Source organism: Heliangelus exortis, chromosome 3 (genome assembly GCF_036169615.1).
Source record: "Heliangelus exortis chromosome 3, bHelExo1.hap1, whole genome shotgun sequence".
NCBI lineage: Eukaryota > Metazoa > Chordata > Aves > Apodiformes > Trochilidae > Heliangelus > Heliangelus exortis.
Genome location: NC_092424.1, coordinates 110794551 through 110820630, shown reverse-complemented (window position 1 = coordinate 110820630; position 26080 = coordinate 110794551). Strand labels below are relative to the sequence as shown.

Below are 26080 nucleotides of genomic sequence, written 5' to 3'. Positions count from 1 at the left end.
AAGCATATTCATAAGGCATAACCTAGGTATGAAAAACCTCAAAAGTTGCTCTTCTTTTGAGTCCCAAAGAACCTGAATCTGGTTTTGCAGTTATCTCCCTGCACTTTAACTCTAAAATCATAGTCCTGGAAGAGAACTTTTTTTCCATCAGACAGCTTCCTTTATGCATGGAAGATAACAAAGTGCAGTTAGCATTGCTTATCAATGACAGGAGGAGGATGCTAATGCCACAGATGCTTGGCTATCAAAGAAATGGTAATTCTCCCAGTTACTGAAGATGATAATTTTCTCTTTGCATGTCCTGTTTTGTAGCTCCTTCTGATGCTGTCTTGAAATGGTCACACCCAGAGACATGGAGCAATGTGGAAAAAGGCTGGGGTGGGTTCAACTGCAGCATCCCAGGCCCTGGGGAAGACGTCATCATCTTACCCAGTGAGTAAGGAAGGAAAGGGGGTTGATTTCCGTAGAGGTGCTGGAGTCTGTCTACATTAGAAGATGTATTTGTGTTGCAACACAGACTCCTTTTCACTAGTGGCTGTTGTAGTGTGTGCAGGACACCACTTCTGCTCCTCATCACCTGTGGCTACAGTACAAAAATGTGAATTTTGGAACTGAATAATCTTTTTCTATTTACACATGCACGCAAACACACCCACCCACACTTACTCATCCTGATATTCAGTCTCAGTTATGTGCAGGGACTTTGATTCCAGAGCAGAGAATTTGCAAGACAGAAAATCAGTGCTCCCAAAGAGCTCACCTCTTGACACACCTCTCTGAGTTTTGTACAAGATGTGTATTTTATGTTTCCACAATTAAACCACCTTCCATTAATTTTCCTGTTTCAATTCTCACTACAATTGATAACCTCTCAAGCCATTTGTTGTGGACACTTCCTAGATGTTTTGGCCTCTAAATTTCTTTCAACCTCAGGCTTGAGTTACATTTAAATCCCAGCTCAGTTTTCAAGCCAGCAAAAATATCAAGCAACTTGCAATGAAATCTGGAGGAGAAAACTTGTGATAATCATTTTACCTAGTAGCTGACCCTGTTCTGACTAGAAAGCTGAACTAAATAATCTCCTGAGCTTCCTTCCAGATGTAATTATTGTGTGATCTTCTGAATACTGCGTGGTACATATCTGACATACTCTGGGACATGGTGCTGGCTTCTCCTCATTTGCTGCCTACCACAGCCCCACTTCTGGGTATGGGGATAACACTGCTCTTTGTCACTTCATCTTCCACCTGGTCATGGTTTATGAAGTCTTTATGGAAGGAAGTTTCTGCTGCTTTGTGTTGGCATTTGGCATGGAGGCTCAGTCATAGTTAAGACTTCTTTGTCCTGTGAATTAAAAGTCATATTTGAGGTTAAATTAGGAACAGTGTTCAACTTTCTATGAATATTGAGTTTAATCCTCAATTTTCTTACAAATGTTATGAAAAAATGCATGTTGTTTGAAGTAATACTTTTCTTCATTTTGGGGGGAACTTACGTTAAACTGAGGAGTAGATAATTTCTATTTTCTGATTAGGTCCCTATTTCTTATGAAACAAGTACAATGTGGGTTTTGGTGTTTTGTTTTTTTTTCAATTCTGCCATCTCACCAGCTTTAATGCATAAATGTGATTGTTTGTAAAATCAGAGGCCAGAGGAGGGACAGAAAAGTCTCTCCAGTTGTTAGCTGATCTGGAGGTTCTATGTCCTATGTACACGTAGGGTAGCAGTGACTGCACAGATTTAGGCATCTTAATCAGATCCTCATCAGTAGTTAGCAGAGCAAGAAGACTTTCTGAGGTGACCAAATGTGGATATCTAGAGTGATTTGACTTCTCCTTCAGGTTTCAGTGATTGCTTCAGGGCTCAGCTCACTTGCTTATATGCAGCTATCTGGTTTTGTTGAGGTATTCCAGGAGCATTCTGCTCTGTCAGATAAAGCCCTAGATGCTCACACGTGTCCCCTATGTCATATTTACCAGTCCTGTGTGATAGTTTTCCAGTGGATAAAATTCCAAGGGCATTTTAGGTAGTACTAAATGCCTGAGCAGATTTATTATGGTGGGAGCTGAGACACCTAGCTGCCACCAGGCAGCTCAGTTCAGGTGCTATAAATTGAGGCCTGAACTTCATTTCTCCAAAACATGTTCAGGAGCACCTGAGAGACAAACCTAGTTTGCAGTTAGAGGATGTCCTCTGAACCATGCTCTGAAGTTCTTCATGTATTTCCCCTGGAAGTACAAGCAATCCTAACATCCACATAAAGGTTTTACCAGTGGGAAACTGTCCAAGAACAGGGGATTAACCCCCAACGTCCAAGTGCAACACCTGAAACACTGGATTTACCTCTTCCTCTTGTTTCATAAGCAGCTGAAGCATTACTTCAGCTGCTCCAGTAGTTCATGTTGAACATGTGTCTGCTTGCCATTCAGAAACACTGAAAATGTCCTTTCTGTCCTGTCTCTCAGTTTCCCACTTCATTCTCACCTCCACGGTATCTGACCCCTTTTGCATCATTAAACACTGGGACTTTTAGGTCCTCTTCCCATGGTTGGCTTTTGCACAGCATTGCTTATTGAATCCTTCATAACTCTCTGAGAAAAAGGCCAGAGACAACACCAGATCATTGGTTTCAAGTTTTTGTGTAACAGATTATAACCAGATCACCAGAGTCAGTTCATGACTGTCAAAAGAACAGATCAGAGCGACCTGGACAGACTGGAGAGTTGGGCTGATTCCAATGGGATGAGGTTCAACAAGGCCAAGTGCCGGGTCCTGCACTTTGGCCACAACAACCCCATGGGGATCTCCAGGCTGGGCACAGAGTGGCTGAGAGCAGCCAGACAGAGAGGGACCTGGGAGTCTGGATTGACAGGAAGCTGGACATGAGCCAGCAGTGTGCCCAGGTGGCCAAGAAGGCCAATGGCATCCTGGGCTGTGTCAGGAAGAGCGTGGCCAGCAGGTCCAGGGAAGGGATTCTGCCCCTGTGCTCAGCCCTGGGGAGGCCACAGCTTGAGTCCTGTGTCCAGTTCTGGGCCCCTCAGCTCAGGAAGGAGATTGAGGTGCTGGAGCAGGTCCAAAGGAGGCAACTGGGCTGGTGAAGGGACTCGAGCACAGATCCTATGAGGAGAGGCTGAGGGAGCTGGGGGTGTTGAGGCTGGAGAAGAGGAGGCTCAGGGGAGACCTCATCACTCTCTCCAACTCCCTGAAAGGAGGTTGGAGCCAGGGGGGGGTTGGGCTCTTTTCCCAGGCAACTCTCAGCAAGACAAGAGGGCACAAGAGGTCTCAAGTTGTGCCAGGGGAGGTTTAGGTTGGACATTAGAAAGAATTTCTTTATGGAGAGGGTGATCAGACATTGGAATGGGCTGCCCAGGGAAGGGGTGGATTCTCCATCCCTGGAGATATTTAAAAAGAGACTGGATGTGGCACTCAGTGCCATGGGCTGGGAACTGCAGCGGGAGTGGATCAAGGGTTGGACTTGATGATCTCTGAGGTCCCTTCCAACCCAGCCGATTCTATGATTCTATGATCATTTCAACCTTCAAAATCATGTGTCAGATGCTGGTATGAAGAGGCACAAAGGGACCACTGGTACCACTGGTAGTTAAGCCTCTACACTCACAGTGAGGTCATTATGGAGATTGTGATCAGGTGCTCACAGTAGGTAGATGACAAAAATCAGAAAGTCAAATAAAGAAATAAATAGTTGTGGCTAAGGATTTGGAGTTGTTTAAAGTATGAGAGTGCAAACCAGATGCTGAGGTTGTCATGAAAACTCACCTCTGACTAAAACTCCGTGCTTCCTGAAAAGGTGTGTACAACCCTCTTAATAAATTGACTCATTTTAGTTGCCACATGAGATTTTGACACATATCACAAGGTCCTTCCTGACTCAGCTCTGCCTGGAGCATTGCAGATTGCTGCCCACAGCCCAGCCCAACCCAGCTAATTCTAGGGCTGGAAACTATACTGCTGCATCAGCGTGCTGCTGTACCAGAACTAATTAGCTCACCTGAGAGGCAAAGCTCATTAGCTGAGCCCTTGGTGCTATGCAGCATGATCACACAGCCTCTGGGGTCAGAAGTAACATCTCCCAAACTCAGGGTAGTGATGGTTTGGACAGTTTAACCAGGGAATATCTGTGCTGCACATGAAGGATGTGATACAGGGATTCTTTCTAGCATACTGGTGTCTACTGGTTGGAAGGCAGCAGGACACAGGTTGGGTTATTCCACATGATCTGAGTCATGCCATGGACAGGAATGTCCTCTGCCTATAAGGAACTGAGGGGCCAAGAGAAGAAAGGTTGCCTAAAACTAGAGTGCAAGTTGTTGCCTGAGCAGGATGAAACGTCCCTGCACATGGCAGGGGGGTTGGGACTAGATGATCTTTAAAGTCCCTTCCAACCCTGAAAATTCTATGATTTTATAATTCTATGGTCCTGTAATCCTCTGCCAGCCCCAGCTGGAAATCTTTAGCTCAGGCTTCAACAACTTGTGCTTTTATCTCTGGAGGTTCATCCTTCAGAGCCGCAGTCATCCCATGAGGATCTCCTGAATGTATCAGGCTTCAGCAGTCCCACCACCTTGAAAAACAAGCTGGATGAGTTTAGTCATGCCATTCTGGTGGCCAGCACTGGCATTAGTTTCTCAGGCCCTTGGATTTTCAGGGCTTTGCTTTATGGTTTTCAGTGTGACACAATCCTGATGCAGCAAGCTCTGAGCAGAAGGAGAATGGGTTATAATTCCAGGCAATGGAATGTTGTTTTGAAGGGTATTGATATGATATCATGTACCCTCTGGCAATTTCTCTCTTTTAAATTTTTTTATTTTTTATTTCTATTTTTTTTTTCTTTTCCAGTGGTGGAATTCACTCTGTTTTTCATTTTCTGATTTTGATTTTCTTTGAACTTCTGCTGTTTGAAGAGATGAATGCTCAAGTACTGTATCTCATATAATAGCTCTTCTGTTGTGCCTGATTTCCATTCAATGGCATGCTATGGTGTTTTATACAGTGAGGCAGCTGATCAAAGGCATTTTGTGTCATTGCTGGAGTCATTAGTGACTTCTCAGTATTGTACATCTGAACATTAAGGCAGTGGCATACCTGTGAGCTTTTGTCTGAAGGAAGTCTATGTATAACAAAGCACAGCCCTGTTTTCAGGCTCAGACTATGGTTTGCTGGAAGTGGTTATTTGCTCATATATAAATGTCTTAATGGGAGAAAAACAACCCTGATTTGTCTTCATCTGAAGGTAAATCCCTTGAGTTCTGTGACCCAAAGTTTATGATTTAACCCCTTTGTCATCAAATCCCTCTACTAGATAAATGAGTGTATTCTGTAAAGACCATGGAAGGAATTCTGCTCTGAATCTGTTTGCTTTTCTCCCCAAGTGTAGAAGGACTCTTTTTGCTCAAAGGAGTTTTCTTTCGTTTCTACAGAGCAACATTTCACCCTCTGAGGACTTCACACCCCAAGCATCACACCCCAGAGTGCTATTCTTTTAAACTGAGGAAACCACAGGTTTGCAGAGATGTCTCTGATGAGAGGTTTCACATTCCTGTGTTTCAAGGCTCACATACATGATGCTGCAGTTACAGAGCAGTCAGCATTTCCTTCACAAAACCTTTTTTAGGAGGATGTGCAAGTCAGCAAAAATATCTGTTCTAGACTGAAACTTGACATATAAATGGTATGCCTAGGAGCACTTCTTCTTGTAAAAATGTTTCAGTCTGTGTTTGATGAATATACTTACGGCCTTTGTCAACTGAAACTTTTTGCCACATTCTCGAGCTGTGATTTCACAAACCAGATTCCCCTTCTGTCTGAGAGGTATCATTTTAACAACACCTTCCTCCTTATTCTCTTCCCTGTTTCATATCCTCACATACTGTGCCTTCACTTCTCAGCTCTGCAGGGCATAGAACTCTACCTGTCCTATAAAGAGATTATAGAGAGGAGTTTCTTCATGCCTGTAAAAATTTATCAGGCACTAACAATGTGAGATTTAGGGGAAAAAAAATAGATTGCACTTGCACTGTAGGGACTTATTACATCTGAATTCTGTGAAAATTTTGCATGTTTGAAAGATGCTTCAACACAAGGATGCAGGGAATTTCTTTTGAGATTAAGGGTTTGGAGTAACTGTGGGTTGGTGCAGTACTTGGGATAGTCCTTGAGCTTTCAGTGTGTCCTTTACTAATGTCCAGAGAGAAAGAAGAAAAAAATGGGAAATGAAGAGATGGGATGATCAAATTAGAGGGATAAAGTCACAACAAATATGTAGAAGAGAAACAAATCTGCAAGTAGACCCAGGACACTAGATGGTGCAAAAATTTCCTCTCTTGAACACAAGAAACTTTAGGTCTGCAAAGCCAGAGTTAAAACCTAGGACATGTTATTATTAATGACAGCCTACTCACTTTTTTTGAGTTCAGGTCTGAGTACAGTCCAAGTAGGTTTAGCTTATGTTTACTGAAACAGGGCTTGGAAAAATTCTTCTTTTAAAATCTTTAAAAAAAATTCTTGCCAAATGGCTTGAGTCAGCCCCTAACCACATGTTTTGGGAAAAGTACTTTCCCTGTCCTACCTGTGACGTGATCATCCAAAGCAGTTACTAATGATTATAAGGCAGAAGCAGAACTGTGAAGCAGCTGACCCACTTCCTATGTGTCCCTAAAATGTGATACTACATTCCACATCAAAGCTGTTTCAAATGCCCCATTCTAACTCCTCCATCAAAATCCACTGGAAAATATGTGTTCCTTAATCTGTCCTGTTTTGTACAGCTGTGCTTCACAATAAGTGCATATGAGATCAATGCAAGTCGCAGCAAATCTCTGGGTAGGATTTGGCAGCTGTCGTTGAAGATTCTTTTTTACTGCAAGCTATTTCTATGGAAGTGACAATTAGATCACATCATCAAGCCCTTTGTTAAGGAAATACCTTGCTTTTCATTCTTCCAGGGACATCCACTAACTCAGAGATGCACCATACCTAGAAACTCTCCCTCTGCTCCATAATGAAAGGAGGTGGAAGCCACAATTTAAGGGCCTGAGCTGTTTTCCAGTGTAAACAACTGAGAATCTCCTAGTGACATCAAAGAGCACTAGAGAGAGGCCTTTAGGGTGGAATTCACCTCTGTGTGGTGAGCTACCTGGAAGTAATGCACCATTTGCATCCCTCCTCATGTCCTACTTGGATAGCTTGAGTGACATTTAAAAAGTTCTCAGGCTGCAGACTTGGAGCTTTTGGATAAAGAAGTGATGCTGCTGTTGTGCTCCATCAATGACATTCATAGAATTGTAGAATTATCATGGTTGGAAAGGACATTCAAGACCATTGAGTCCAGCCATCAGTCCTACACCACCTTCACCACTAAATCATCTCCTGAAACACCATATTATTTAACACCTTCAGGGATGGTGACTCAACCCCCTCCCTGGACATCCCCTGCCTGTTCTGCAATGGAAAAATATCCTCCTTGGTTTGTCCTCAAGGAACTGAATGGTCCTTCTCCTGGTCACTGTTAACTCATTTATTAGTAGGGAATCAGTAGTGCTGTGAATACAGAACTGAAGAATTCTGGGTTCCTATGGATTGGGTTCCTGTAGGCAAAGCTTTCCTCTTGGCTGGGGGAGAAGAAGTGGGAGAAGAGGAAAAAACTCTCAAGTTTTTTTTTTATACACAAAACCTGAGGGGCAAAAGCCAAATTGCAAAGATGGAAAAGCAGTGACAGGGTGTCACTGGAAGTAGGTTACGGTGTGTGGCTTCAGGCTGTCACTCTGACCACTCCTGTTTACAGGGTGGGTACTTTGTGCCACGAAACACCTGATTGACACTATTGGATTTTTTCACTTCTTCCCAGTCTTGTTCTTTTGGATGCCATGAGGGAAAAAATCTGTCTGGCCACAGCTGACCTCAGTCCTGGCTCATTGCATTGAGTGATCAAGATTTACTTTTATAAGCAGAGTCAGAATCACCTAGTGAGACCAACATGTCTCTGACTTTCTGCCCTTCACATACACTCTTAGATGCTCAAACAGCATCAGATGAGGCTTCATAGTGCAACAGTATCATTGTAATTATGATTTATGTATTAATTTGCCAAATTACAGTGACACCATGGAGCCTCAGCTGTAGATGAAGCTCTGGATGCTGCACAAATGCTCAAGCCCTTCTCCAGTAGCTGTAAACAAAACAATCAAAATAAAGCAAAATCCAAACAAAGTTATTATTTTTCACCTACATGCCACACTTTTTGGGTGAGTAATGCTGGGAGGCTGCCATAATTCTAAACAATTCTCTGCTTTTTTTCTCAGACCAGACCATCCTGGTGGATACAGCTCTTCCCCCTCTGAGAGGTCTCTACATCCTGGGGACCCTCGAGTTTCCCAGCAACTCCAGCAATGTCCTGAGTGCAGCCTGTATCCTGGTGGTAGGGGGGACCCTGAAAATAGGTAAGTGAACAGCCTGTCTTCTTGGTGCCTGGGTTTATTTCTGCTCTGGTAGACTAAGAAAAAGGGAAGAAACACTGTACAGTGTTGCTATAAACTGTAGGTGCTGCCTGCCATCCTAACACCACGTGACTTTCTAGATGTCTGGAATTTAGTCACCCAGAATCTTTGTTAAGCACAATGATTATCCTCTGGATCTAACTACCTGAGCATTTAATATAAATACTACTGTCTGCACCCCACTGAAGTTGGTGGCAAAATTCCTGATTTTGTCATGGCTGAGATTTTATCTGATAGGTGTGAAAATCCTCCCTATCTCACGTGGGGTTGGTTTATGAGACCCAAGTCCTCCAGGGCAGGATCTACCTCAGTATTCAATCAATTATGGTGTCTGTGGTCACTAGTAACATATTTTTTAGGTGACACAGAAGTATTTAAAGCCAACATAAATGATCACAGAGCATCCCCAGAGCACCTGGAATTCCCACTGTGGCATGAAACTGGCACAGCTGGACCCAGCACATTCATTCCTCTCATTCCTCTGTACAGATGAGCATCAGGACTTCAGGGAGGCACCACTTTGCCCCTTCTTCTAGTGGTTTCAGGGTCCTCAATGTCACTGGAGCTGTTTCACATTATTTGCAATGGACGGGATCAGTGTTTTTCCACCCAGAAGTAATTACTCACATAATTCCCTTTAAATATCAAGGTTCCTAAAGTCTGGCATCGTATTTATTTACAGGAATCCTTAGGACGCTGGGATCACATTGTTGATCACTGCTTGACCTTTCTCAAGATTGGTTTCATGAACTTTAAAAAGAGAATTTGTTTGTGTAATCACCTCCTGAGGAAGTCTGCTCCAATATTTGTTTGGTGTTAATCTCAAGGGACTTTTAAGTTAATGCAGCACTGGCCAAAAGAGTGATTTTGCTGCCTTGTCTTTTTCTCCAGAAAAAGGGGTTTGAAAGCCTAATCTGGGAGGTTATTATACATATATATATTTTTATAAATATATATATACTTAAAAGAGTCTCAGTCATCTCTTACTTACACCCTTTTGTAGTTTCATGCATTTTCATATTGGTTTTAGGAAAAAGCATGTGTTCACTGCTAAAAACACTTATTAAAAAACATTGAGGCACTTCTTTGCTGCACAAACTCCCCTCTAGCACATCTGTGAGTAGTAATGACATTAAAAGCCAAACAGGTATTTGCAGCTGTTGATTCATAGGCCAACATATTCTGGAGAGTTATCCTTGCTCTAGTTTCAGCTGGGAGATGGTAGGTGGGTAAAAGCTCTGTTAGTTTTCCACACCTTATTCTTGCTTATGCTTGCTTGTAAAACTGGGAGGGCAAGATTCTTTTTCCCTTCATCTTTCTATTTCCCATGTGTTCAAGGCCTAAAGGTAACTTCTTGGAGCCCATCTGTCCAATCGTGACTGTTCCATGCCCAAAGGAAGGTTTGGGAGCCCATCTGTCCAATTCTACCACACCCTAAAGAAATCCTGACACAAAACAGATAATGAGGCAGTTTAGTAAACACATTTAATAGATGTGGACATCAGCATTGCCTGAGCAGGATCTGAGGTTGACATCATGTGAGCCAAATCCCCAGGTCTCACCATCATGTAGGTTCTCCGTGCCCTGTTCTTAGCTTAGCAATTTTTCATCACATTCTGTTACTTCTATTTCCCTGCTCTGGGCCAAAAAAAGAATTTCTGGTAGAGCCTGAGTATTTTGTTTACTTAAACTGCTAGAGAACAATGGTAAATTCTAGAAACAAATCTCACTTGGTGCCCTTCAGAGCACTTGGCATCTTATCTGCAGGGTAAAAAAGTCAGATGGTACAACATGACTGTAAGTGTGTAGGAACTCAATGACATGAGAAACACATAACAAAAAAGGGGGGGGGGGGGTAGAATCAGTGTAAAATTGGAGTTTATGGAATATCAACAAGAACATAATTTTATTAAAATAATTTGGGATGAGAAAATACAGTGATACTGTTCTGTCATCACTTCCCTCTTCAATGCATGTTATCAATCCAGTATAAATTATGATCAGAAATGCTGGGAGTTATGAGAAAATTAAAATTCTGTGACAGGCTGCAAGAACTTTGTCAGAGCCCCCAGACAACCCAGAAATAAAATGTCTGGATCTACCCCCACAGTAATTTCTCCAGAAGCTCCTAGCCCAGGGAGACTTTCTGATTACTTCTTCTCTAGTACTCTTAGCTCCCTAATAAGGAGTTCCTGTATTTTCTGAAACTTCCCAAGTCTCTTCTTTGATGGTGATATTTGCAATAGCATTTTAGAAACACCCTTTACTTCTACTTCCCTGGGCTGCCATTCTGTAAAAAAAATAAAATAAAATAAAAATTAACCATTTTTCTTCACTTGATAAATATCATTAGAACAGCTGTGTCAGAATAAAAAAGGAAACAATGAGCTCAGCATCTCAGAGGGTTTTTTTTGTTTCTCTACTAGGATAGTGTAATTCATTTTAACCCAAAAGACATTATTAAAGCACAGATGATATGGCAGAAAGTCCCCTGTTCTTCTGATGAAGAAAGCCCTCAGCTCCTGATAAGAAGGCAGAAAAAGTTGAAGTTCTCACACAAATTGATCCAATGGACTCATCCTGACCTCCACTTTTCTGAGATGCTCTTGGCTGGAAGGCTACTTTTATGTTTTATAGTAGAATTCACCAAGCAATTATCCAGAGAAGATTTCTCTCTTAGTTTCAACTTGTCACATTCATTTTTTTTTGGCTGCTTGTCAGTCATGGAACTCAGTTCAGGCAAGGAGCCTAAAGTCATCATTTGCTCAAGGCTTGATTGTCTAGAGATGAAACTCCAGACATTTCTGATGTCTCTATCTTGCCCATGGTAAGAGAGCTCTAATCTCCTCACTCCCCTCCTTTTTAGTGCTGTTAAGAACCCCAATATTGACTTTCCCCAAAGTAAATCACTCTATGCCCTGGATTGTCCAGGTCTTAGCAAAGATTAATGCTCAGTCTTATAATGACAGTTGGGGCACAAGTGAGTTTCATTTTCCTACCTTTTCCACCTTCTCCAGTTGTGTGTGTCCCATCTTTTTTAGCTGTGAACTGAGTCCCATCTTGCAAAAATGCAGCATCCCTCCAGGGCTGCTCAATTTGTGTGAAGATGGAATGCTGTGGATGTACTTAGGGCAATTCTTTCTCTCTGATCACTCAGAAAGGGGTTTGAAAAGATCATTGCACCAGCTTTATCCTCTTCAATTCACCTCTCAGTTGGTCCTTACCCTTTCCCAGACACTTGGTTCCTTTGAAGTGATCAGAGCATCCAGGGAGTGGGTGAATATGGTTAAGAAACCCAAATTTAGGTACAACCTGTGCAGATCAACACGTGAGCTGGCTGGTTCAGTAGAGATCCAGTCAATACAGTCAGTGGAGCCACTGCAGTCAGTGGGACTGCCCAGTGCAGGTATCTAGAACAAATTACAGTCTGATGTTATATTGTCTGATTTTTGTCAGTTCAGACAGCAAAAGAACATTGAAACATCTCTGGTGAAAAATCTAAGCATAGGTGTATGAATGTCTCTGGAAACACAGTTCAGTTGCCTGACTACAAGGATTTTCTATCCCTTTGGGCACCCTCAGGTATCCTGGGCTCTGCTTAAAAAGCCATTTTTCTGTCCCTGATCTCTGTTTTATAACTACCAACCTCACACAGTGGGCCTGGAGCAGCCTAGGACTGCCAGGAGGCATTAGATATCCATATTGAGGCAGCAGAATCCCATCCTACCTGTCTCACTCCTTATCCATCTCACTGCTGGATGCTGGTTGCTACTCCACAGCTGTCAGACTCTGATCTGTTTATTTGGCAGCATCATCTCTAAGAGACAATTCATGGGATGTTTCCCAGCTTTTGCAGGTTTCCTTGCAGAGTGCAGCCTGAACACCTGAAGGAACAACTCTGGAAGGAGAACTGACTTTGGGTGACTATCTAGCTGTGCATTGACCATGAGAAAAAAACCAAAAACCTCTTCAGACTTTCTGGTGCCAATACTCCACTGTTTTCAAAATAGCTGGGTAGATAGAGTCCAATAATTTTTGAATTCAGGAGCACAGCTGATCGTGGAGATTGTCACAGCAAGATGCTCAGCAAAGTATCTATATTTTTATATATATTTTCTATATATTTTATATTTATATTACATTCTTGACTTTTCTTCCTACTTTTTCACTTCTAAATTATTGCTTACTTTGCTTGTGCACCTCTTTAATATTTTTTTTTTTCATTTCTGTCATTTTATCTGCTTACTTTTGGTATCCTCACACTACTTTGGGTGACTGATAAAATATTGCATGCTTGCAAGGGTACTTGCACGACCAGACCTTTTTGAGTCAATGCCCCCATTCCAGTCAGTCAAGCTGTAAGTAAATTTGTGGCATGTTCCTCTTCTACCAGTGGAGTTTGTTAATCAGAAAGTTTTGTGTTACCAAGTCAAGTGTCTTGGAGAAGCCAATTATATTATATCAAAGCTATTATCTTTATCAACTAAACCTGTAATCTCATTAGAAGTTGTTAACAAGGAAGTTTCATAGGACCTGCTTTTTTCTATGAATCCAGGTTGATTGGCATTAATTATATCATCCACCTTTAATGATTTATTAATTATGTTCAGAGTTGGACATTCCGTTTTTATTTATTTTTCCCCTAGAATCAGTGTCAGGTTGACAGGCCTGTAATTACCTGGGGCTCTTACTTTTATCTTTGTTTGAAATATTGGCACAATGTTAGCTTTATTCAAGTGCTCTGAGACACCAAAGGTGACTCCAAACCTACAGAACAGCCCCCTTCATAGTCCAATAAATCTCAGGGCCAGTTTTTCTGCACTCCTTGAGTTCAAATTACTGAAATCCATTGATTTAAAGCAATGGAAATAAGCATGTATTATTTTTGTTCTAAATATCCCTAAGACAAGCCTCATTTTTTTACTCATAGATATCTGCTGAGTTCTTTTGTGTCATATCCCATTTACAGTTTCCAGCCACTGGAGCACATATTTCTGTAAACATTATCTTCCCATTTTTAAATTTATTTTTTCCTGGTTTTAATTTTTTTTTTAATGTGATTATGAGCTACTAGTTTTCTTATCATTTTGTTTCTCACTCTGCTTATATTTTTGTTTTCTGTGATTATTTTTTCTTTAACAAGGGTAATATTCCTTAACTGATAGCCATGTTTTTTTAGAATTAAAACCCTCTATTTTTAGCTAAATGTAGATTCATTCTTTTAAAGGAGTGATAACTTCCACCTCTAGAATTCACATTTCCAAGCATTTGTCTGTGATTTTTAAGCCTGGAAGCACACTAAAAAAATGGTTTTAAAATTGAGCTGAGAATTAGATAGATCACATAGCTATATTTAACAGACTGAAGTAGAAGAAATAGCAAATGCTTTGTAGCCAAGAGAAAAATAATAACACCACTACTAACACCAACAGTAATTTGTAATGGTAATTAATAACAATCCCTCACTTCAAGGGGAGATCATCATGATTAGGAAATGCCAAATGTGAATAACAATGTAAGGTCAACGTGAAGTTCCCCAAACATTTTCATTTTGGTCTTCACTTTAGCTAATAACTTTATCCCAGGGGATCAGGTTGAGCTGGGGATGAGGGAAGTATGTTCAGGCTGAGTGTTTCAAGTATTTTTTTTTGAGTATTTTTAGAGCACAACTTACTGTGAAGGTGAAGGAGGAAAACCATGACTGCATAAAAAATTATGCACAAATGTCTAAGTAACTCTTCTTCTCAAGGCAGATATTTATTAAACTTAGTTCATCAGTGGTGAACATGCTTATCACTAGTGTTCTTTTGTGAAACTGGCATTTGGTTACAGCCAAATTCCTGGTTTTCTCCTGTTGAAACCAGTTAAAGATGGTTTAGATGGACAATGGACACTGTCAGATTGAATTCCTTCCATGTCCATGGAGAAGATATGAACTCACTGGTGTGGGATATATCAAACAAGGAACATGAAAGTCTTGTATGTTTGTCTTTTATCCATATAAAAGCTGCACAGTAACTTTATATATCTGCAGATATCAGCCAGACACTGGTGGGGAACAATGACTTTATTTCTTTATTTCCCTTAATTAAAAATTGCTCTTAGGAATGTTTCTTTAGGATACAAAATCGACTTCCTTTTCCAAGCTACTAATTTTTAAATATTAAAAGAACATGACAGGCCACCTGATTTTTTACAGATATGTATATATTTTTTAGTTCTACATCTGTTGCAGTTTTCTGTTGCATAATTGATTTAATCTCTGATTTTAAAGGAACGATGAACTCTTTTACTGGACTCCGCATTCATTTCTCCAGGGCAAAAACTGCCCTACTTTTTCTTCTTTAGTATCTGTTTAAAGCTGGGCCATTTTCTTCTGAAACTGTAAACTACCCTTGGTGAAATAAATGAAGCCACAGTTGGAATACAGTTTACTACTATAGGAACACCATCTCACACACAAAAATTTTGACGTGTTGTTCTCCCCTATGCTTTTTCCTCAATCTTTCCATGGCTCTGATTTGACCCTTTTCTGACTGTGGAACTTGTGGTTATCTGGGAATTGGTGAAACTGTAGAGGACCAGAAACTGTAGAGGAGCAGATAGGCAAAAAAAAAAAAAAAAAAAACAACAAAAAAAAAACAAAAAAACCACAAACCAGCATCCAATTTTGGGCTCTATTGGAAAGAGGCCAATGGAGAGCTACAAGGATGATGAAGGGACTTGAGCATGTGTCCTATGAAAAAAGACTGAGGGAACTGGGACTGTTCATCCTTGAGAAAAGAAGGCTGAGAAGGGATCTTATCAATGTCTCTAAATATCTGAGGGGAGGGTGTCAAGAGGATGAGACCAATTTCTTTTCAGTGGTGCCCAGGAACAGGACAAGGAATAATGGGTTGGAGCTGGAACAGAGGAAGTTCCAGCTCAAGCTGAGGAGAAACTTGTGGAGTGTGAGGGTGAGGGAGCCCTGGCCCAGGCTGCCCAGAGAGGTTGTGGAGTCTCCTTCTCTGGAGCCTTTCCAAACCCCCCTGGATGTGTTCTGTGTGTCCTGCCCTGGGGGATCCTGCTGGGGCAGGGGGGTTGGACTGGATGCTGTCAGGAGGCCCCTTCCAACCCCAAAAGTCTGTGATTCTATGGAAAATGGGCTGAGGAGGGAAATGCTAACTCAGACATTTAGACCTTTAAGTTTTGATTGACAGATGCCAGTTCCCCCCTAATTCAGAACTAGGAAAGCTATTGATAGCCCTGTGGTGGGTTGTTGCTTTTTTGTCTTTGTTGCAGGCTCTTTTCAACATCCCCTAGAAAGGGATTTAAAGCTGCTGGTCGTGCTTCGAGCATCTGAAGGGATTTCCTGTGATCGTCTGGAGGGAATAACTGCCCACCCAGGGAGCTTTGGTATGAAAATGAGTTCACCTTTTCATAAGAAACCAGGCTGAGGCAAAGATACCTAACAAAAGTACACACATTTTTTTGAGCCAAAATTTTCACCAAGAGAATTCCTTGTTTTTCTGTGGAGATTTGGTTCAGGCAAAATTTGACAGAAGTAAGCAACCAGGTGTCAAGTCCTGAGGTCTTTATTTGAGAATCTGGAGAAGACTTAAAAGGACTTCCAGCCATACACAAGGGTTGGTCTTGGTTCTAGATCAAAGGTTCATAGCATGTAGTTGTCAAAGTTGATGGTACTGAAACTCAGATGACCTTGTTGAGTGAAATGCACACTGCCAGAGGGTAATCTGAGCTCAGTTATCTTTGGTTGCTCTTAGGATGAAACAAATTGCCCTCAAGTTTCCAGGCTAGGATGATGAGCTTAAACTCATATCAGAGTTTTTTACTGCCTTTCTTAAGTGAGATGAATTGTATCTGAGAGGTACTGGATGGATTAAAATACACACATTCAAATATTTCCAAGTGTTTGGACCCATTTAAAGACTGAAAAAGGAAAATTTATGTAAACTTTAACATGTTCTCAGATGCTTATGGTTGGAGAAAGAAGAGAATTTTTTCTGTTTTTCACGTTTTAAAATGGATTCATGAAACACTTGAAGACCAGTTCCTCTGAAGCAGAATGTCACTGCTAGAGATGTAGAACAAATTTTGAACTGATTCAGATGGAAAGATTTCAGATCAGGTCAGCAAATGGAAACAAAATATTTCAATGAAGGAAATCAGAAATTTTTTCTCTCTTCAACCGTAAATTGGAACAATTTATGAAAAGCTTCTGAATTTTATCTTTTTTTTTTATTTATTTCTAAATCCCTTTTTTTCTGGAGAAGTAATAAATTTTTCACAGATCAGAAATAGAAATCATAGCTGAGTAGGTTTTTTATCTTTCATTCATTGAGTTTTAACTTTATTTGTTTATTAGGTAGATTTTTATTCTTTGTTTCAAGGTAAATAAATACCTTTGTCTGCAATCCCAATGTGTGTTAATGATTACCCCCTGGTAGAACCCTCCTTCCTGCCTTTACTTGTAGTGGTCATTTTATTTTATTAATGATTTATTTCTACTTCAATTTGTATTTCAGTTGGAGGATATGTGCTGTCACTTTGCATAAAGTATAGAAACATGTTTAATAAATGTAATGAGAGCTGTGTATTTGGTTACTGGTACAGTTTTTTCCATATCTCTCTTTCCTCTAATCTTTGAAATCCTGCTTCTGTTATTTTTTTTCCAGGGATTTATGGACAGGTGCAAATTTTTAGTGCTTATCCTAAGACGTCTTGGACACATCTGGGAACTAACATTGCTCCTGGCAATGAAAGGTGGTATTTTGCACAAATATCCCTCCAAATATTAAGTTTTGCCTCCTATTCCTATGACGTGAATTAATGTTCTTAGGAGTTGTATTGCCATCTTCTTCTGTGATAGGTTTTCTTTAAACTATGTCTAATTAAAAGAATGACAAATATGTTACATCTGGCAAAGAAATTGTGTTATTTTTAGATTAATATTAGTTCTAAATAACAATGAAGCTAATTTTTTCTTCTTTCCTTCTGTCCTTCCTTTTTTTCTTGCTTTGGCCTTTCTTCCCTTCTTCCTCTCTTCCTTTCCTCCATCACTCCCTCTGCCTTTTTCTTTCATTTTAGAAGGAAGAGCTGTACTCAAAAGTAGGTGTTACCCTGGTGATTAGGATGCTCATTTTAGTTTGAGACCTACATGAAAATTTAATCCCTGAATTAAACAAGACTGGGATCTGAACCATGTTCTTCAGAGTTTTAGATCAATCCTTCCAAGTGGTTTCTGGAGTGAACATCTTGTTTTCTTCTATAAGAGTTTAACTTTTATGTATGTGTAACAAATGGTAGTTTGCTCAGAGTATAATGCTGCACATACAGCCTGAAGAGTGAGCCTTCCAAGCTACAGACACCTTTTCCCTCAGTCTTGGCAAAAATAGCTTTTGAAATGTTCCCTTTCCTGTCCCTGGTTGTTGCCAGGGACTTTACAGTTCTTGCAACAGATTCATCTTCATCATCACTTACCCATGAATTCAGGCTGAAGGTTTAGCCAAAACCATCACCTAAGGAAGGTTCCATGGAGCTGTCACAGGTGCTTGTTGAGTTAAAATAAGTGTCCATGGCCTGAAGTTCAAACCTTTCATCTGAACCAGGGCACACATCTGCATAAGGGTCTCCACTTCTGTGCACTGCCCATTAGCTGGTGTGAGGTGAATACCTACCCAGCTCTCTCTGGAACATTTGGGTTATCAGCATTTGGGGAGGGAATAATTTGGAACCATTCCATTCTTCATTGGAAAGATGGGCAATGGGAACACAAAGACCAAACAGGCAGGTTTCATCTGTTCTTAGATTTAATACATTTGAGTGCTTAGTGTAGATTAATTGTAAAGGGTTGCTGAGCAGTGAGTGGAGAGAAAGATATTTCCAGATTGCTGATATTTCCATGCAACTTTAGAATCAGCCTCTGGAAATTCTTCTCTTTCCTTGATTCTGTGTAAGCAGATTCTTTGCTGAAGAATATGAGTTAAATACTTGGATGAAATGGATCCAGGTTGCTGCCCAGATGTTTTTATGTGAAATATCATGAGGTGCTAAGATACAAATATCTGGAGTTCATTCATCCATCTTAAATATGGCAGAAGTTGTTTCCGTTGGTAAAAGAAAGGAAAAGGGAAGAAGAAGAAGAAAAAAAAGCTATTTACAATTAAAAGTCTCCTAATGGGCAGCTAACAGTTAATGTGGCTAGAAATAGGCAACTCCATGGTAGAATATGAATGCTGAAGGCTTCAGCTTTTTTATTGACTGAGAGAAGCTGCTGTATATATTTTTCCAGCCTGAATTAGCACTTGAATTAGGGAAGGAATTTTGTTTTCAAAAAGGAGGGGATAAGTGCTCAGCTTGAGCCTACTTATCCACTCAGAAGAGAGACCAAGAAGAACTTGGCAATGTAGCTCACCAGTTACATTCTTTTAGGACTTTTTTTTCTCTTAACTTCTGTCACTCTTGAATGCACAATGGGATATTCTCTGGATTCATTCACTGCTCTGTTTCCTCAACAAATAACCAAGGAGTATTGATCATCACCTCTGTATTGATCAGTCACCCTGTAATATTTATCAGATCTATATGAACTCTGATCATTATCTATTTTGCTTTCACTAGATGTTTTTATTTCTTCTATGTCAAGCTAAAAACTTCTCGGCTGCAAATTTAACTTTGAATGCAAAAAGGGATCTTCTAGATTAAACCAAATGTTGGTGTCTGTGTAATGTTTTGAAAGGAACCTGAACTCCCACTAGACTCAGCAGAGGTCAAGGTGCTGGTGTCTAGAGGGCAGGAATTACCAAGAGCAGGACTTGGGTACCTAAACATAGTTTTTGGACTCATATGAGGTGCTCTGGGGCTCATATGAGATGCAGTTGAGTTGCCTCCATGGCTTCTAGCTGTGTTTCTAGGAACACTCCATGAACAAGTCCTACCATATCTATCAGCAGATGTAGTATATATCTTGTGTTAGAAATCTGCTACATCAGATAGCAAGAGCTGCTCTTGTTTAGGGAATCAAATCCTGCTTTATGTGCCCACTTCGTGCCTTCCACCCATTACTGACTGTGCCAAACAACTGTAGTGGAAGCTTAAATCCTGAGCATGAACACACACAACCCTACACATGGACATCTACATTTTTTTGGCTGAGTCCAAAGTTGACCTTCAGCTTTTTAGGATAATTTTGGCACCAAAAATTGTCTGACAGGTCTTTGGTAAGCAACTTACTTGGTCGCTGTGACTCTGTACTGGAACAGAAATACCTTGTTAGTCAACAGTGTGAAATATAATTTTCAGAATTAATTTCCTCCCACAGACATCTGTTTTTTTGCAGAAAACCCTGAAAGTCATTTTCCTAGAGCATAGCCCGTGGATGCTTTCTGAGATCTGCCAAGGCAAACCTGTTGTTCATTTCTTAGAAAATCTGTGAGCATAACTCTCCCACATGGAATGCCATTAACTAAATATGCTGCCATTACAGGATTTTTGTGGAGGATGAAGTAGACTGGAATGATGGTGGAGGTATTGTCATCAGCTCTTCCTCCTATGAAGCTCACCAGGCTGAAGTGCTTACACTTAAAGAAGTCAATGGTCACAGCATCAGAATTCATGAACACCTTCTGCACAGGCACATTGGTAAGGAATCTCTTTCCATTTGGGAGAGTTTTTTCCTGAAGCACAGACTTCCCATTCCATATCTCACCAAGACCAATTCTATTTTACAGAAGTATCTTTTTTTTTTTTTTTTTTTTTTTTTCCTATGCTTTTTCCTTTCTGTTTTGATGCTGAAAATGTGATGTTCAAATCTGCACAGAAGAGATGGTTCTGATGTGAATTATGGGGAAGAGGATTAACCCAGTGTTGAATACCTCTTGGGAGCTTCCTGGGCTTTCATGTTTTAAGTGGAACTGGTTAACACAGAGAAAAACTAGCTGAAATTTAAAGGAAAAAATAAATGCAAATTTTTTTTAGGCCCTTTGCATATTTTGAAATAATCAAACTTGTGGAGTTTCAAGTGCAAAATTTTATCAGCTAAATGGCATAAAATTAATTTATTTGTAATCTAGGATGTAAATAAATATAGGCTTTGTTATTCTTCTACATCCTGTGTAGATTTCATGTTACCCATATTTAAATGGAAAAAGAGAGGCACTGTTGATAATTTAATTCTATTGCGGCATATAAAGAAAATTTATTACCATCTCTTTAAAAAAAATAAAGTTATCCTATTAACGGGTAAAATTCTGGAGCTCCAAAAGCAGGGTTTTTCCTGTGCATAGCAATAATTTTTAAAATTTAATCTTTATCTGAGCTAGCAGGCACAGAAGTTAGTATGATGGATAAAAAGAAATATTATGTATTTTAAATGACTATATTTGTGCTAGTAAACAAAGTTTCACTTGGAGCTGAGCACTGTTCTGCAATTACCCTTAGTGTTAATTGACAGTAGCCTCCATGGCATAGTTCTATATGACAATGACTTTAAAAAATAAACAAACAAAAAACCAGTTTAAATCATAGCACATTTCCAGCAGTTTCTGCACAGCCTTTCTTCTTTGTGAGGGAAGGAAGGATCATAGAATCATTTGGAAGGGACCTCTAAAGATAGATATCTAAAGATAGATATCTATAGATAAAGATAGATATCTATAGATACCTAAAGATGTCTAAAGATATGATTTGATGATACAAACATAGAATAATCAATCATCAGAGAATAATTTGCATTGGAAGGGACCTCTAAAGCTCACCCAGTCCAACCCCTGCAGTCAGCAGGGACACCCTCACCCAGATCAGGGTGCTCAGAGCCTCCTCAAGCCTCACCTTGAACATCTCCAGGGATGAGGCCTCAACCACCTCCCTGGGCAACCTCTTCCATTTTTCTAGTACACTCATGGTAAAGATTTTTTTTCTAACATCCAATCTACATCTGCTCTTCTCTAATTTCAAACCATTGCCCCTTGTCCTATCACTACAGTCCCCTGCAAACAGTCCCTCTCCAGCCTTCCAGGAGTCCCCTTTCAGGTACTGAAAGGCTGAAAAATGGTTATTAACCTTAACTACTTAGTACCTTACTACCTTTTTTTAGCTACTGTATGTATAAGAGTATCCTGATTGAGTACATGTTGAGTACCACAGTTGTTTGATATAGCTAAAAAAAAAAAAAAAAAGAAAAAAGACTGATGGGAGAATTAAGAGCTGTGTAAATACTGGTATTCACCTGAGCACGTGTAGATATCCAGAGTAAATGTTCATACATGAGATAGTCCCTCTCCTCTCCCTTGATAATCAAAGCAGAAAAATACATACTGCTCACTTGTATTTCATCTCCCCCTAAAGCAGATGTATAAAATAGATAACAAATTGCACTTGAGAATTGCTTATTGCTCTCTATTGGACATAGAAACAGTTTGGGTAACTAAATAATATCTGCAGATATCTACAGTCCCCTAAGATTAATTCCAAGCCAGATACCTGCAGAATCTCTCTCAAAATCCTCATGTAGTAAGATTTTGTTTTAGAAAAACATTAAACCAAAACTCTGGGATAAATTGGTTTGTAGTATTGTCCTTGGTCTGATCCTAATGAGAATTCATGGAGATCAACTCTGCAGTGTGCTGAACACGTAGGTCAGAAAAAAAATGAAGTGTGAATTTTTCTATTGGTTTGGCATCTGCACACCACGGGGAAAAGATTTAGCACCTTCTTTTTCTAAAAATGAAAAATACTGGTAAAATATAAACGCGTGGTGAATATTTGATGGGCAGGTGGCCTTTCTGGTTTTGTGTTGATGCACAGAGGTTGTGCTGGAGGAAAAACAGACTTGAATGTCAGTGCAGATTCTGCAGAGAAGCTGTGCACAAGTTGTCAGATTTCATGTCCCTCAAAGCAGTGGTTTACAGGTATGATGGACACTTATCACATTTTCTTTCTTGAAACTCCCCAGGAGAGTCCCATAAGACAGAAGATGGCAGAAACATCCCTTTGGCTGCAGAGGTTGGACTCCTAACAAGGAACATACAGCTCAAGTCTGATATGCCTTGTGCTGGGAGGATGCTGGTGGGACGTTTTACAGACCCCAGTGGGACAGAGTTTGAAGGTATCTCATTCCCCAGACCATTTCTGCCCAAGAAAAGACTTTCTAAACCAGATGTGCCCATTGGCACCATGCAATTGTAAGCAAACTGACTCTGCAACATGTATGAAACACCAGGATTAGTAATATTCCATAAATAATGGAACCTATTTTCAGAGGGGCTGTCAGGTTTGTTGGTTTTTACTCTGACTTTATTTATATTTCTGTACAAATATCCATTGCTAACAACTGACTGACACAGATTGCCTGATATTAGATTCCTGAATGCTGTTCAAATGGAAATCAGTTCTTAGGTAATTTGTAAGCTTTTGTTTCACTGTAGTTATCTCATTGCAGGTTTCCTTCAGCTCTCAAATATTGAATTTGTGAACTTTGGGCCTCCTCAGCTTTCTGCTCTGGAATTCAGGAATATATCCCACGGGTCCTCAGTGGTGTCATCCAGCATCAGTGGTAGCTGTGGAGCTGGCATTAAAGCAGTGATGAGCAACAGGATCTTCTTGCATGACAACTTGGTGTTCAACACAGTTGGACCTGGAATTGATTTTGAAGGGCAAAACCATTCTCTCATCAGGAACCTTGTTATCCTGAGCAGGCAACCAGAAGGTTTATCCAGCTGGGTTGCTGGCATCAAGGTGAACCTTGTCACTGGTGTCTCCCTCTGTGGCAATGCTGTTGCAGGGTCTGAGAGAATTGGCTTCCACATCAGGGGTCAAGAGTGTTTGCCTGATGGTGAGCACTGCAGTGACAACGTGGCCCATTCAAACCTCCACGGAATTCATCTCTACCAGGGAGATGGGTTTCAGACCTGCACTAGAATCACAGGTTTTATATCCTATAAGAATTATGACTATGGGGTCATGTTCCACCTTGGAAGCAGTGTCATCATGGACAAGGTGGTGCTGGTGGACAACACTGTGGGTCTCATGGCAGTGGTGCACTGCCTCTATGCCAAGCAATGCCACACAGGGAAAAGGTCCATAGAGCTTAGAAACTCCACTATTGTTGCAACAAGCTCAACTTTTGACTGCATCAGAGACAGGATCAAGCCTCACTCAGCTGATCAAACAGCCAAGGATCGACCACCCAACTCCCCTCTAAGAGGCCGTGTTGGGATTTTATGGCCTACATTCACCACTGCTCCCAGCCAAAGGCCAGATGAGCCATGGCACAAAACTGGGCATTGTCCAAAAGCCCTGGGACTCATGAAGCTGAAAGGTTGGTCTTCCCATGCCCACTGAACAGACTATTCTGTCACTGTTTTTCTTGACGGGTTACATTTTCCCAGTTGAAGTTGCAGCCTTCCGCACATAAATGGACACGGTGGGGAAATGTGAGCCTCAGGGGGTGCAAGAAGAGAATTCTTCAGTTTGATATGATTTAATTAAAAAGTAATGTTATTTATAGAATCATAGAATTTTCAGGGTTGGAAGGGACCTTTAAGATCATCTCATTCCAACTCCCCTGCCATGGGCAGGCACACCTCCCACCAGATCAGGTTGCTCAGATCGCCATCCAGCCTGGCCTTAAAAACTTCCAGGGATGGATGGGGCTTCCACCACCTCTCTGGGCAACCTGTGCCAGGGTCTCACAACCCTCATGGGGAAGAACTTCTTCCTAACTTCCAATCTAAACCTCCCCTCCTCTAGTTTGAATCCATTCCCCCATGTCCTATCATTCCCTGACATCCTAAAAAGTCCCTCCCCAGCTTTCTTGTAGCCCCTTCAGTTACTGGAAGGCCACACTAAGGTCTCCTCAGAGTCTTCTCCTCTCCAGCCTGAATAACCCCAACTCTCTCAGTCTTTCCCCATAACAGAGATGCTCCAACACTCTGATCACCCTCATGGCCCTTTTCTGGACACACTCCAGCACATTTAGTATTTTCATTTTCTACTACAGTATAATTATATTGTGTTGATGTATATATTTTACCTCAAACACTCCTACATTCCGTGCTATATTTGCACTTGGTTCATCTCTCTGTTCTATAGTTACCTCTAGCTAAATAAAGATACCAACTCTGAGAAGGGAATAGCACAGTTACAGCTTTTATTGTCATAAGGGATTGCAGAGGAGAGATAAAAGCCAGATTTGTATCCCACTTATTTCGTTCAAATGAATTTTACAGTCCCCAGAGCAGTATTTGCATATAGCAGAACCTAGATGCCTGGTTGGCATGGTGGGATCTAAATACCTCAGTTTTTCATGGCTTTCTCCCTTGCTGTTACCTCCTTTAGTAAGAAAATTTATTATCTTCTTTTTATTGAAGAATGAAGGAGATAAAGACAAATAGATTTGCTCAGGCTCTCACAGAAAATTTGTGGCAAAACATGGATTTTGTAGCTACACAAGGGTTTAGTGCCAGAGCCAGGCATGTGCCACCAGGCCCAGCTCATCTTATATTAGCATCTGACAAGTGGATAAAGCATCCAAGGCAGGTTGTCATTAAACTGTTTTTTATTGATTTAAATGAGAATTCATTCATCATTCCTTTTTTCTCAATGTTTCCTTTGATTCCATTTGCTATGGACATGCCTTGGTTGGTGTCACTTTAGATATAACCTGATTATGGGATATTCTAAAACCAACTGGAGGTCTAAGATCAATGCAAATAGTCTGAATTAAAAATTATTTCTACATATATTTACATATATATATATATATATATATATATATATATATATACGGAAGCAATGTTAACATAGAAAATGTTATAGAACAGAGCATTTCTTTCTCTAGTTGTGGCACTCTTCTAACTAATTTTCTTTATTTGACCTTGTCTTAATCCCTGACAGAAGTCACTTTTACTGGTTTTACTAAGAGCTGCTCCAGTGAAGACAGGGATGTCTGCATCATGTCAAATCCTGACCATTTGGGCACCATGCCTCTTATCACAGCTGAGGCATCAAGGATGCTCCATGTCAATGAGAGGGACAGGTTCTACTTTTATCCAGCAAGGTAACATATTTTTTTTTAACTATCCTTTTTAGTGGCTTGTACAAAACCACCACCTATAGTTTTGTGACTGTCCTGCCCTCTGTTTGGATGAGGTGTCTTTTTCTGTTGTCATACAAATAGCTGAATCAATTAGATTAGACTGGATGTCTGGTTGCAGAGCTGTCCCATTCTTCATTTCTGCTCGTGTATTTCTCCTGTCTGACAAAAAATGAGCAAGCTCAGACATCAAATAAACAAACACAGAAAAACTCAAATCCAACAAAAAACCCAAGAGAAAAGAAAAAGGAAAGGAAATGGAAGGGAAGGGAAGGGAAGGGAAGGGAAGGAAAGGGAAGGGAAGAAAAGGAAAGGAAAGGAAAGGAAAGGAAAGGAAAGGAAAGGAAAGGAAAGGAAAGGAAAGGAAAGGAAAGGAAAGGAAAGGAAAGGAAAGGAAAGGAAAGGAAAGGAAAGGAAAGGAAAGGAAAGGAAAGGAAAGGAAAGGAAAGGAAAGGAAAGGAAAGGAAAGGAAAAG

At 40.5% G+C, this 26080-nt stretch overlaps 1 protein-coding gene across 1 annotated transcript in view; it reads left to right on the top strand.

The window, feature by feature from the left end:
* The window catches only part of PKHD1 (PKHD1 ciliary IPT domain containing fibrocystin/polyductin), a 265495-nt gene that overhangs the window by 167426 nt on the left and 71989 nt on the right, over positions 1-26080 (top strand). Inside the window, exons 51-58 of the mRNA XM_071742174.1 lie at positions 313-432; positions 8319-8456; positions 15795-15908; positions 17189-17276; positions 19999-20153; positions 22465-22617; positions 22951-23829; positions 25407-25569. Coding sequence (XP_071598275.1) covers positions 313-432; positions 8319-8456; positions 15795-15908; positions 17189-17276; positions 19999-20153; positions 22465-22617; positions 22951-23829; positions 25407-25569 — 1810 coding nt within the window. The remainder of the gene's footprint in view (positions 1-312; positions 433-8318; positions 8457-15794; positions 15909-17188; positions 17277-19998; positions 20154-22464; positions 22618-22950; positions 23830-25406; positions 25570-26080) is intronic.